The sequence below is a fragment of the Polistes fuscatus genome, unplaced genomic scaffold (genome assembly GCF_010416935.1).
Source record: "Polistes fuscatus isolate 324 unplaced genomic scaffold, CU_Pfus_HIC Scaffold6, whole genome shotgun sequence".
Taxonomy (NCBI): domain Eukaryota; kingdom Metazoa; phylum Arthropoda; class Insecta; order Hymenoptera; family Vespidae; genus Polistes; species Polistes fuscatus.
Window position 1 is genome coordinate 1,016,155 of NW_025113140.1, and position 12,970 is coordinate 1,029,124.

The following is a 12,970-nucleotide window of genomic DNA, read 5'->3' on the forward strand; positions in this document are numbered from 1 at the left end:
CACTCACATTTAATATATTAGTTTTTGAAATATTTTCTTTCGTTGAATTAAAAAGAAAAGAGTTTTCTATTTAATATTGAAATTATTAAATTTAATTATATTTGCAGATACTTGTCAAGCACAATCTATGCACGTGATGATGAGATTTGAGGTTAGTACTATTATCGATAAAACTCGAAATCGTTTTAATAACGAGATTTGAATGTAGAGAGCGCTGTATAGAATCACAGTACTTTCATCGATACACCTACACATATTTAGTAAATGGCAATCATTGATAATATGAGTTGGGTATAACCTATCACTAAATGCCACGTATATTTACGTGTCATACTCAAAAACTTAAATTTCCCTCGAGAAAAATCTTTCCTTAGGCATGGATAGTTAATAGTATTTTACTATTTTAAATTTATTCAATAATAAACAGTGAATTATATAAATATATTCTGTGACAATAGATGATTATTAATCGTGCGAGATGTCGAACAGTAAACATTCCAAATTATTTATTTGTGCCGCCGGTATATTTATATGTTACTTTTACTTTGGCATGTTACAAGAGAAGATAACGAGAAGTCAATATGGTGATGAAAAAAATAAAGAAAAATTTACGTACATGTTTGCTCTCGTTTTCACACAATGTTTAGTCAATTATACGTTCGCCAAGATGATATTATTAACAGTTATGAAACAGGGTGAAGATACAACACCTACGTTATATTATGCTATTTCTTCTCTGACATATCTACTTGGTATGGTCTGTAGCAATATGGCTTTACAATTTGTAAACTATCCAACTCAAGTAATAGGAAAAGCTGGAAAACCTATACCCGTTATGATACTTGGTGTATTACTGGGTAACAAGGTGAATTAGATTATCTTTTTGTTTGAATATAACTTTGTTTTTTAATGCAATTATTTACAGTAATGTAAACAATAAATTCTTTCGTTCTAGGTATATCCGATTAGAAAATATGCTTTTATATTTTTAATCGTGATTGGAGTTGCTTTATTTATGTATAAGGATGGAAGTATGTCGAGTAAACAAGTGGAAGGACAAACGTGGTTTGGCGAGCTGTTACTTTTGTTATCGTTAACAATGGATGGATTAACAAGTGCAGTACAAGAACGCATGAGAGCAGAACACAAATCTAAATCCGGACATATGATGCTCAATATGAATCAATGGTCTGTTGTATTTAGTGGCATAGTAATTCTTATCTCCGGTGAATTATTTGAGTTCATTAAATTCTTACAACGTTATCCTACTACCATTTGGCATATTTCAACATTTTCTTTGGCTGGAGCATGCGGACAATATTTCATATTTTTAACGGTTGCTGAATTCGGTCCATTGCCATGTTCGATAATAACAACTACTAGAAAATTTTTCACTGTTTTAGGATCTATATTAATTTTCGGTAATAGCCTTTTACCTAGACAATGGATAAGTACGTTTATAGTATTTATGGGTTTATTTTTGGATTCCATGTATGGCAAAGATAAACCGAGTAGAAAAGAAACAGTCAAGTAATCAGAATCAGTGCAAAAAAAAGTAATCGTCGTTCCTTGAGTATCTCATTTTATTTTATTTTAGTTAAATTACTTTGATATCGAGAGATACCTATCGAATGCCTTTAATCAAAGTACATTTTCTATGCCGATAATATTAATACTTTTTTATGTATTAGATTCACGTAAAATTAACTACACAGGGAATGCATCTGTAAAATATGTCTAGAAGACTTTAATATAAGAATACTATATATATATATATATATATATATAGATATTATATAATACATAGAATAATTGAAGCGTCAATCAAGTAGGCACAAATGCTAGATTATATAAAAATCTTCCAAACGTATACACTTCTTTTTTTTTATTTAGATTCTATTATATTTATTTAAAAACAGAAAATGGAAAACTGAAAAAGTTATAATTTGTAATTAAAGATACATCTGTTTTTCGTTGGTACGTACGTACTCTTAAATAATGGTAGTAATTCTCTATTGTTATATTTATTTTATATACTTGATGTTTTCTCTATGCATAAATACTTATTATTTATGTAAAATATTATGCATTTTATATCAGGTATAATTATTTATCTGCTCTCTGATATTTTCTCTCTTCCTTTGATATCTTCCCGACTTGGTCTCAATTAAAAACAGACTAAAATACAAAAGCTATGTAATGTATTTCACAATGATCCAAATGAAATATCCTAGCTAAAACATATATAATCTATAGTTATATTTTTTGTACCACATTAGTCTTATCAAATCCTTTTCCTTTCGCTAAAATATAATCACATGTCCTTTGTTGTAAATTAGATTTTCCTAAATAATTTCAAAAATAATATCAAAAAGTTCTAACACGAATACTTCATATCGTTTAAAACAAATTATTAAATTAACGCGTGACACGATTACATGATGTTGATCTATACAAATGAAATATTCGTATTTATTTAAATGTAGATATTATACATTGGCAATCTTCGATAATATAAAACGATCTATCTTTTCCATTCGATTTAGTTAATTACGTGTAAACGATGTCGATACAGAATTTAAAGATTCCTTCGCGGTGGAATTTCCGAGCTGCAATCGACCGATTAAATTCCGAGTCACAATTATTTATTTCTTTCTTTTTTCTCTACCTACGTAAAAATCAAGAAATACATATACTTATATATTTATAATCGAGAATCGTTATATTTGTTTAAAATCCAAATTGATTGAGAAATCGCGAATGAATATCAAGATTTTATTAGATTAAAGATATACGAGAATGGGGTGGAGTTTGAGATAAATCTTGGGGAAAGTAATAAATATGTACATGTATATATATATACTTAAGTAGGTAAAGTTGACCAAGTAGAATAATCTATTCGGATCTTTCAGAATGCTTAAAACACATACGAGATAATCGATAATCAAAGTTATCTACACGTGAAAGACTTTAGTACAGTACGTGTATTTTATTTTGCAATGACACAACACGTAAGATAAAATTGTGCACGTATACAAGTTAATAGTAAAGAAGGAGGATGAGGTGGGGGGCCGGGGAGGAATGGGAGGGAGAGGGGGAGGTTTAAGAGGGAGAGTCGTAATCAGTTAAGTCTATCATAAATGCTGAAGTCGCTGTAAAAGAAGCAGTTTGTCGTAGGTAGTCGCTTTGGTGGTAATCGTCGTATTTTTTAACGCCGGTGTCTATCATCATCATCATCCGTATTAATCAACCAAAGGATTCGTGTATGTGTTAAATCGTAACATATCTTTAAAGATCAAATAACAAATATTATATTAGATAGTTATGAAAACCGGCCTGAGATTTATCGTAACTTGCATCGTATGCATCGTACCTTTAACCACGTGCTTGCAATTCGTGCAAGCGCAAAGTATTGACAATGATGGTGAGTGTTAAACTCTGTGGAGATCTATGATATTCGACTGATGAGTTGTTTTTCTTTTTTATCTATCTGTTCGTCTTAAAAACATCGATTCAAATTAATAAAGAAAAAGAATATATTATATATATGCACAATGTGTTAATTGTAATTATACATTATATATTTTATAACATTATATTATTTTGTAATAAAATAATAACAATGATGAATAATTTTAATTAGATTTTATCGTTCGAGTTTTGACAGATTGAGGAAATAAAAAGAAAAAAGTGTTCTATATAAAACACAATTATATATATATATATATATATTGAACGATAATGATCATTGATCATTCGAAGGACGGATATCATCCCAGCAGCAATTGAAAATATATAGAGTATATTTACTGATTTACGATCTAGAGTAATCATTATTATCATTTACAACATTACAACATTGGAATTTTGTAGTTTCGGTAAACGTCGATATATCGTGTAGGAAAATCCAATCGTAAGATAATGTTTTCCTGCCATTAAGAAAAAAGATATCGGTCATTGTTTACAAATTTTTTTGAACGTATTAAAAATAATATTCATTCGTGTGAAGTTATACCAATTTTCAAAGAAAATTCGTTTTTCTTTTCTTTTCCTTAATTATTAGAGGATAATTTTAGATTCGAGACGCACTTATTAACATTATACCTGTGTGTATGTGGATGAATAGTTTCGAGATAATATATCGCGAAACAAAAGAATTACGAAAAGAAAAGATTCTTTATCAAAAGAAGACAGGTGTGATTTTCGATCATTATTATTATTTTTCTCTCTAGGATTATTGCAAAAAAATAGAAAATTAAATAAACCCAAAGTTTTTCCGGACGAGATGAATTTTTCCGCGTTGCGTCAGGTTGCAGGGTGTCGTATTTGTATGTGTCTTTCCGTGTGTGTGTGTTTATGCGAATCATAATAGATCGATGCATTATTCAGATATGGCACATAGTTTAGCTTGGCAATGTTTTCGATTTAAACGATGATTAGTTATACCACATTTTTACTCTGTCATTTATTTCGCATAAAAATAAAAGTAATATAATTGCATTCCAAGAAATTTAAATAAATACATTTAAACGTAAAAAAACATTTTAGTTATCACGTTAACCGCAATAATAATAAAAATAATAATAAACCCATTGAGCAGAAAGTATTTTCTTAGAAATTACGATCTTACGTTAAGATACATTGTATTCAAACAAATACAAGAATGATAAACGATGTAAAACATTTCGACGAAAATGCATCCATATATATATTTATAATGATGACATATATATAAAAAAAACCGCATAATCATTGTCCCACATGATCGTATATTCACATTTGCATCCACATATTTTAAGAGATGCAAAAAATATATAAATATATAATACATATACATAGATCTCATAAATCGTGAAATATTATTTAATTATTTTACTCATCGTTTTTTAGAATCCGTGATCAATGGGATTAAGGAAAGCGAGAATTGTACGCCTCGTTCGATCAATGACTTCCCAAAGGACATTTTTACGGTAGAACAACGTGCACAAGGGGCTGTTTTTTTACACGCCTTCCTTGGCTTTTATTGCTTTTTACTGACGGCTTTCGTATGCAATGATTACCTTTTACCGGCACTCGATTGCATTTGTTCCGGAATAAACATATCGGCTGATGTTGCTGGAGCTACATTTCTTGCTACCGCCAGTTGTTTTCCTGAACTTTTCGTCAGTGTAGTTGGTACATTCTTAACCGAATCTGACCTTGGAGTTGGTACCGTGGTCGGTAGTGCAGTATTCAATACATTTGCTACTACAGCTTGCGGTGCACTTTCAGCACGACACGTGAGTAATTTCTAATTTTTTTAACCAAATTTTTGTTCATTATGTAACTATATAATTATATATATATGTGTTTATATTCGTTATATGTGTTTTTGTAAATGCGTGCACGCGTGTATTTTACCTTTTTCGTTATTTTTAACCTGACTTAATTCCGCCTAATAAGTTCATTTAGTAATAAGAAGATAACATTATTTTTACAAAAAGAAACAATTATATCTCGTGTCGATTGAACTTCCAAACCGGTTAGTATATATATAGACGCTAATCATTATTCAACTGCCTCGATTACGTTTTTTCATTGTTTAACTCTTGACTATTTTACTTCAATTAATATTTATGACATTAGGATCGATTTTTCTTGTTAACTTGTCGAAAGTAAACAAACTTAAGGATAGGATTCCCCCATTTGAAGTAGCTTCATGACGATTGGGGATTTTCACAGCTGCTGTTTAGGATCATCACATGATCATAATCAGATAAATTATGTATCATTTATTAACATATAATAATCGCAAAGGTGTGCAATTTTGATTGTATTTTTCAGAGTGTTTCTTTTCTTTTTCTTTTGTTCATTTCAACTCTTCCTTTTTTTAGTCGAATATTTAAAGGTCAAGCATAAAATACTTAAAAATGTATATTATTAGTGTTGTTAAATGTTAGTTGCATTTTAAAGACGCGCCGTAACTTTGTAAATTATCTTTTATTAAATAGTTAACCTTCGGTTTTTTGTTGTTTTCTCATTACCATTTTCCTGAGATAAGGAAAAGGTAACGTTTATACAACTTTTAAGTAACACAAAATGTATTTATGGTTTATCGATGTATAAGATAATATTTGAATAGGTATTGAAAACACGTAAATATGTACGCAACGTCTATACTATATCCGCAAATATGTCCATATTGACGTAATTATATAATAATTAATTATATATATATATCGGCAGAGATAATATTATATAAAATATAAAAAAAAATTATATCAGTTATCGAATGATATTTCATTTCCATTCAATTTTTTTATACCGGACTTTAATCTTCACTTTTGACCGATTAAATCTTACGAGTATTCGTAATTAATTTTTGTTCGCGATTAAATATACAAATGTTTAAAATGGAAATAGATCAGATTTTTTATTGAAAGATTACGTATTACCTTGTGACGGTCAATATTTTCTCTTTCAATGGAGTCGCCGATATCTTCTCGTACGATCGAACACACACCGAAGCTCTTAACTAAATATCTTCTTCATCTTTGATCGTCGTAATCAGCAGCATCTAATCGAACTCGAAATTTAATCTGCGAGTGCAAAATCGCAGATAAAAAAAAAAAGTTAAATAAGAAAAGAATAAATAACTTTGCAAAGAGCATTTATCGTCTACGTCAACCCGCGAGTTGTATTATTTAATAATATTTCAATAATTGATTCATTAAAGGAAAAAAACATAATTCAATGTTAGATGCGCATCTTCGTTATTAACAACACAAAACTAGTTGTAATTAAGCATAGTTATAAATATGCGTTAATAAGTATGCGTATATATATATATATATGCATAGTATCTTCGATTTTTATTCACTTATGTTATTTTTATAATAATAATAATGATGATGATGATGATGATGATGATGATGATGATGATAATGATGATGATATATAAGCCGATCATTTGACAAATCAATTAAACAAACGAAACGAACAGTTGGAAAAAATTAATTGAGTTGCATTAGTCGTGTAGTGTCATTTATTATTCAATATGATTATCAAAATCGTTGTTATTTAAATAACACGAAACTTATTTGTCAAGAAAATTGATTATAAATCTACAAAGTAAAATTAATCGTTCTGGCCTGTAAAATCGTTCACGTATACGATGAGTCACAAGAATATTCGTACCTGCTTTCACTAGTAATTTGAAATAAATAACATTTGATTGTAAAATGTGTGTGCAAAACTTTTCAATATAAATCTAAATAATTCAATTGATATATCAATTTGTGTGAAAAAATATAATAATTCTAATAACATATTTCTGTCTATAAGAATTTGAAAAAATATTGTATTACAACAAGAATATCAATCATTTTTAAATTAATAAATATTATAAATACGAATATACTTCTTGTGTGACCCACTCGTATTTATAAACGTATCAAAACTTAATACGATTTAATATCGAATAAAAAAAAGGGAAATAGAATAGAAATCAGGTGTAATAGAAAATGGGGGAATATAAATAGGGGCCAGTGAAGGAAAACAATAGTAAATAGAATAAAATGTTCCTTTTCGATCTTATTAGTCAAAATCTCTCTTTATTGCATACGAACGGATTCGAAAGAATGTGTGGTGTCGAGTTAAAGTTTAAACGGCGCTAATGGGATAATCGATATTTCAATTATCGTAAGTAAATCTTATTTTTATCATATCTCTTATAATATACTACGCGTTAGAAGAGCCGTGTTAAGATAATAATCATTCAAGACGACGTTCACAACGACAACGACAATGACAACGACGACAACGATGTCGGTCGACATTGTGTGCGTGTGTTACGTTATTAATATTATATTATTATTATTATTATTATTATAATTATTATTATTATTGCTCCGAGACGATAAAATCCGACGAAACGAATTCGTGACACTAAACGTCTAACGATTCATGCCGGTATATTTAACAAGATAGGACAAGGAGGAACGCACCGGTATAATAATATTATTTCCTTTTTTTTTCTAATATTATTCAATTAGGAAAAACCGGAAAAACGACCTCTCTTTTTTTTTCGTTCGTTATTTCATTCGTTATATTTTCTTTCTTTCTTTCTAATTAAACTCTACACTTAGCCACCCTGTTTCTTTTTCCTCTCCTCTTATATTTTTTTTTTCCCTTTTTTATCGTTCGTCATTACTATTTTATTTTCTTCGTCTCGGAACGATCGTTCGGTGACATACGTTGACGTGATATTCGTGATGCGAACATGCGAAACGTATTACATTTTTCTTATTTTTTGTTTCTTTTTTTTTTTTATCATCGTCACACGAAAACATTTGTTGCCTGTTTTTTATTCCTCCTCCTCCTAAAAACTCCTCGTCACCCATTTACCACCCACTCACATATCATCGCATTATTTTCGACGATAATATTCTTTCTTATTCCTTTTTCGTCACGAAAATCACGCCGATCGAATATCACTTATGTCAGATATCCGATTTTTTACGTATTATACATTTCTTTTAATCGTTATCAATATCTTTTCATACATCATCCCACCCCTTTCACCCGTATGCATATATGCGTGTATCTCTGTGTGTGTGTATATATATATATATGTATATTACAAGTGCAATACATATCTATAATTTATAACCAAATCTCAGGGCTAATGTTTCTTACTTTTTTCTGTTTTTTCTTTTCTTGTATGTTTTATCGGAAATCTTGAAATCAGGGTATACAGCTAGAATGGCAAATACTGTCGCGCGATTGCATAATCTACGTGATATCCGTTGGTTTGTTGGTATTGGTTATGTGGGACGGCCTGATCACCTGGTACGAAGCTACGATCTTCATAGTATTGTTCGTTGGTTATTTGGTCCTTCTGTTCTCCGGCGAAGGGATAACACGATGGTTTAACAAGATCAAACATCTTTGTTGGAACGGTACCGAATTTACGGAAGAAAGCGGTGAGTTAGTTTCCCTCATTCTTTTTAATTATCGTTTATATTATCTTCTTTTTTTTTATACCTTTTTGATTATTTATTTCTTTTTTTTTTTCTTTTGGTTTCTTTTCCCCTATGAAATCTGTTCTCGTATGCCACGAGAGAGAAATATGGCAGGAAGAGGCCACCGGGAGGATAGAAAAAAATGAAATATACAAATTTGTTGGTGGCATTATTTATGAGTTTAGTTATTGTTGTTGTTGTTATAGCTGCTGCCAAACCGACGACCGAACCGATGTTACACGGCATGTACAAACCGTACGTTCATGGTGAACTTATAGCAGAGTATAGAAAAAAGAGTATCACCAAGATAGCCGAAATTAAATCGACCAATAAGAATTTCGAGGAACCACCAGAGAAGATCGAGGAATCGATCGATTATGTCGAACCCGGTAAGTTTCTTATAGTTTTCATATTAAATTTCTTCCCGAAAAAAAAAAAAAAAAAAAAGAAAAGAAAAGTGTTACCTCGAGTAATACTTATTTCATAATATTTTTCCTTTTTTCTTTTTTTTTTGATCAGATACGCCATTTGTATTACCCAAAGGTAATTTAATAACGAAACTATGGTTTTACTTTACCTGGCCATTAAGGATTTCATTATTTGTCACCATACCGGATACCAGGTACAAAAGATTCCGTTCGTGGTATTTCGTAACATTTTTCGTTTGCACCATGTGGATCGTAGTGTCTTCTTACATAGTATCTTGGATGATGACCGTCGTTGGAGACACCATGGGTATTCCCGATTCGGTTATGGGAATAACTTTTCTAGCGGCTGGTGGTAACATGCCTGAACTCGTCTCGATCGTCATCCTTTCAAGACAAGGTAAAAAAAAAGAAACAACGATTGTGATTATTTTTCTTTTTTTTCCATTCGTTAAATTTATATGCTTTTTTTCTCTTATTGTTTTTTATTTTGTAATCTTATCTCTCTCTCTCTCTTTCTCGTACGATATAACGAAAAAAAAATCTTCGAAGTATTCGAAAGCAGATTTCTTTTCCAATCGAATGTATATATATTTTTTTTGTTTAAATTTTTGTCCAGGTAACGGTGACATGGCCATGAGCAACACACTGGGTGCCAACACTCTCGATATTCTTCTATGTTTGGGTTTACCGTGGTTGATCAAATCTTTACTATCCGGCAAAGACGTAGAAATCGTATCCGGTGCATTATCTTTCAGTGTTCTATCGATCATCGTATGCGTTATATTTTTCTATTCGATCACGGCATTTTACAAATTTAAATTGAACAAAAAGGTTGGCGCGGTTTGTCTATTTATGTACGTAATATTTTTGATATTTGCCATATCGGTGGAATTGAACGTTTTCTATCAAATTAATTTGCCTATGTGTCCTCGATAGTTGCCGAAAAGAGAAGAAAAAAAAAAAAAAGGTTCTCGAATATAAGAATAGAGAAATACGTGAGTACGATAGTCAATTTATAACTTGAACGTGCGTGTATATGTATGTGTGTGTGTGTGAGAGAGAAAAAGAGAATGAAAGTTAATAGAATAATGTATAGGGAAAATAATTATTTATGGCAGATATATGTGCATGCTTTGTATTTGCGCGTGTATGTTGCATATTAGTGTTTAATTTAAGTAGACGGATAACAAATAATACTCAGGGTATACTCGAAATAGAGTAACTAAACAAATGTTTAGCTTTAAATTAAGATAATGTTTAAAATATAATTTGAATTTAAGTAGTCAACGGTTTGAATAAGTTTGAGAAGGTGTTAGAACCTCTTGAAAAAGGGGAAGAGTACAAACGAAAACGCAATAATTTAAATTTTAAATTATTTTAAATAATTTAAATTTAAGTAAAAAAAACAAACAAACGGCAGAGAAAGAGAAGTAATATCTTATAAGATTTTCCGTATCGACTAACAGTATTAATGCTACGTTTCACAAAAATATTTGGCATGAAATTATCGAGAAATATTGAAAAAAAAAATCGTTTGTGATTTCGCGTACGATTTTTTAATTAAATTTCATTTGATTTTTCATTGCTTTTCTTTTTGTTTCCCTGAAAGAACGAAGAAATATATTTTCGTACCTTTCTTTTTCTTTTTTTTTTCTCTCTTCTTTTTAATAATAAATCCTCTAGCAAAAAACGTTTTTTTCCCCCCAACGATTTTTGTCGTGTCAGATAAATATAAGTAAGGATAATAATAAATAATATTCGATTTAGGTTTTTCATAATAATAAACAGTATCCTTTATTTTCATTCTTTCGTAATCGATGGCAACGAAGGGAGGAAGATCTTGACGCGGTTTCTCGTCGTAATGTAATTAAATGAGAAGGGAGAAGAAAAGAAAAATAGGAAAAATAAAAAGAAAAAAAAGGGAAAGAAGAAATAAAAAAATTCATTCGCCTAATATATTCGATATATATATCCTACGTAATGTAATTTAATATTTTTAAATAGGTGTAAATCTCAGTGCCTAGTTGAGAGAGGGAGAGGTATTTATTTATAGTTATATATCTCGGATGCATTTAAAAACGTATTTATATTAATATGCATGTTAATTAAATTCATGTTTGTAAGAGCAATCGATTGATTGGTTGATTGGTGCACGAACGTGATGACGAGTATATTAGCGTGATTTTATAATGCGAAAAAGAGAGAGAGAAAGAGAGAGAAATAGAATGATAGTTGAATAGTAAAACATGCGAAAAACTTTGAATAGTCAATAAAGTTTTGTTAAGAAGAAAAAAAAAATAAGAAAAAATTCGCTCATGACCGTTAAAACGAACGCTTGCTTCCCTTATTTTGTTTCATTTGTAAATTTTTCGTCTTCCTTATCCATTTCCTATTTTTTCTTTTTTTATTTTTCTTTTCCTTCGTTCGTTTCCTCTTTTCGTTCCTTCATTCACGTTCGACGGAACAATATTATTCGTGTAAAGGATTTGTAAAACGATATATAAAATAGAAATATCAACGTGAGCGACGGATAATTTTTTTTATGTACAGGGTGTATCCGACAATGGTGATCAATTTTTGTTGTTGTTCATGTAATTTATACGGATATTTCATGTTATTTTCGGATACATCCTGTATAACATCGTAATAATATTTTAATGATAAAGCGGCATTATCACGCTGATCGTTTATCCTTTTTTTAGCGCAACGATCGTTAATATTTTATATTAATTATTATACTTTATAAAAGAAAACTCTTTTTTCTTTTTTATCTTTTTTTTTTTTGGTTTCTTTTTCTTTGTTTCTTTAAACGTGCAACAATTATCCCATGTTCGTTAAACTTTTACGCGAGCAATCATCAGCAGCAGAGAGAGACAAGGCAGGCAAGATATATGTATAAGTATACGTATTTTACATGTGTGTGTGTAAGTAAGTCAAAGTATATATACATATATAGATATATATATATACCTCTCTCTTCGAAGGCAAAAATTATGCTAATTGTAAATATATTAACTTATCTTCTTCTTCTCCGATTCACATATTTTTCTCTTCTAATTTATTTCTTTTCCTTCTTTCTATCTTCTTCTTCTTCTTCCTCTTCATTCATTTTTTTTCCTTTTCTTTTTATTTTGTTCTTTTTTTTCCTTTTTTTTTTTCCTTTTTTTTCTTTACTTTGCATCATTTATTAATATTTTTTATTATTTCTTTCGTAATTATTCGCGCGTGCGGATTGAATTTATTTGTCATTGATTTCTAAAAATTCTCGCAAAGAAACTTAGCCGTGCTCAAATATATTATATCTCTAATCTAATCTATCGAAATTTTTGGACGAAAATAACGTGTTATCGTTATTATTGTCCCCCTTCCCCACTTCCTCCACCACTTAATCATATAATCCTTCCTTCCTGTTTTAAATTGATCTTCTCATCTTCTTCATTTTTCTTGTTTTTTAAGTATCGTCCTATCTTTGTCGGTTAAAGCTGGGGAGGGGGGAGGGGAAATCGGAATTTATATCCAAAAAGCGCAATGTATTATTAT

The 12,970-nt window shown here is 30.0% G+C and overlaps 2 protein-coding genes across 2 annotated transcripts; both read left to right on the plus strand.

The window, feature by feature from the left end:
* The first annotated feature begins 247 nt into the window (after positions 1-247).
* LOC122523619 (solute carrier family 35 member B1) lies at positions 248-2,244 on the plus strand. The gene is made up of 2 exons (XM_043645491.1): positions 248-865; positions 956-2,244. The coding sequence occupies exons 1-2, from the start codon at positions 479-481 to the stop codon at positions 1,532-1,534; spliced, it is 966 nt and encodes a 321-aa protein (XP_043501426.1). The 5' UTR covers positions 248-478; the 3' UTR covers positions 1,535-2,244.
* A 578-nt stretch (positions 2,245-2,822) lies between these two features.
* LOC122523620 (sodium/potassium/calcium exchanger 3-like) lies at positions 2,823-10,490 on the plus strand. Its single transcript, XM_043645492.1, has 6 exons — positions 2,823-3,424; positions 4,891-5,279; positions 8,729-8,963; positions 9,209-9,391; positions 9,522-9,827; positions 10,047-10,490. Exons 1-6 carry the CDS (start codon positions 3,325-3,327, stop codon positions 10,364-10,366), a joined length of 1,533 nt encoding a protein of 510 aa, XP_043501427.1. The 5' UTR covers positions 2,823-3,324; the 3' UTR covers positions 10,367-10,490.
* The last annotated feature ends 2,480 nt before the right edge of the window (positions 10,491-12,970 follow it).

Excerpts from the sequence above, each read along its gene's own strand:
- LOC122523619 (XM_043645491.1), top strand. The coding sequence starts at position 479 with ATGTCGAACAGTAAACATTCCAAATTATTTATTTGTGCCGCCGGTATA. Across the intron at positions 866-955 it reads GTGTATTACTGGGTAACAAG|GTATATCCGATTAGAAAATA; the intron begins GTGAATTAGATT and ends CTTTCGTTCTAG.
- LOC122523620 (XM_043645492.1), top strand. The coding sequence starts at position 3,325 with ATGAAAACCGGCCTGAGATTTATCGTAACTTGCATCGTATGCATCGTA. Across the intron at positions 5,280-8,728 it reads GTGCACTTTCAGCACGACAC|GGTATACAGCTAGAATGGCA; the intron begins GTGAGTAATTTC and ends TCTTGAAATCAG. Across the intron at positions 8,964-9,208 it reads CGAATTTACGGAAGAAAGCG|CTGCTGCCAAACCGACGACC; the intron begins GTGAGTTAGTTT and ends TTGTTGTTATAG.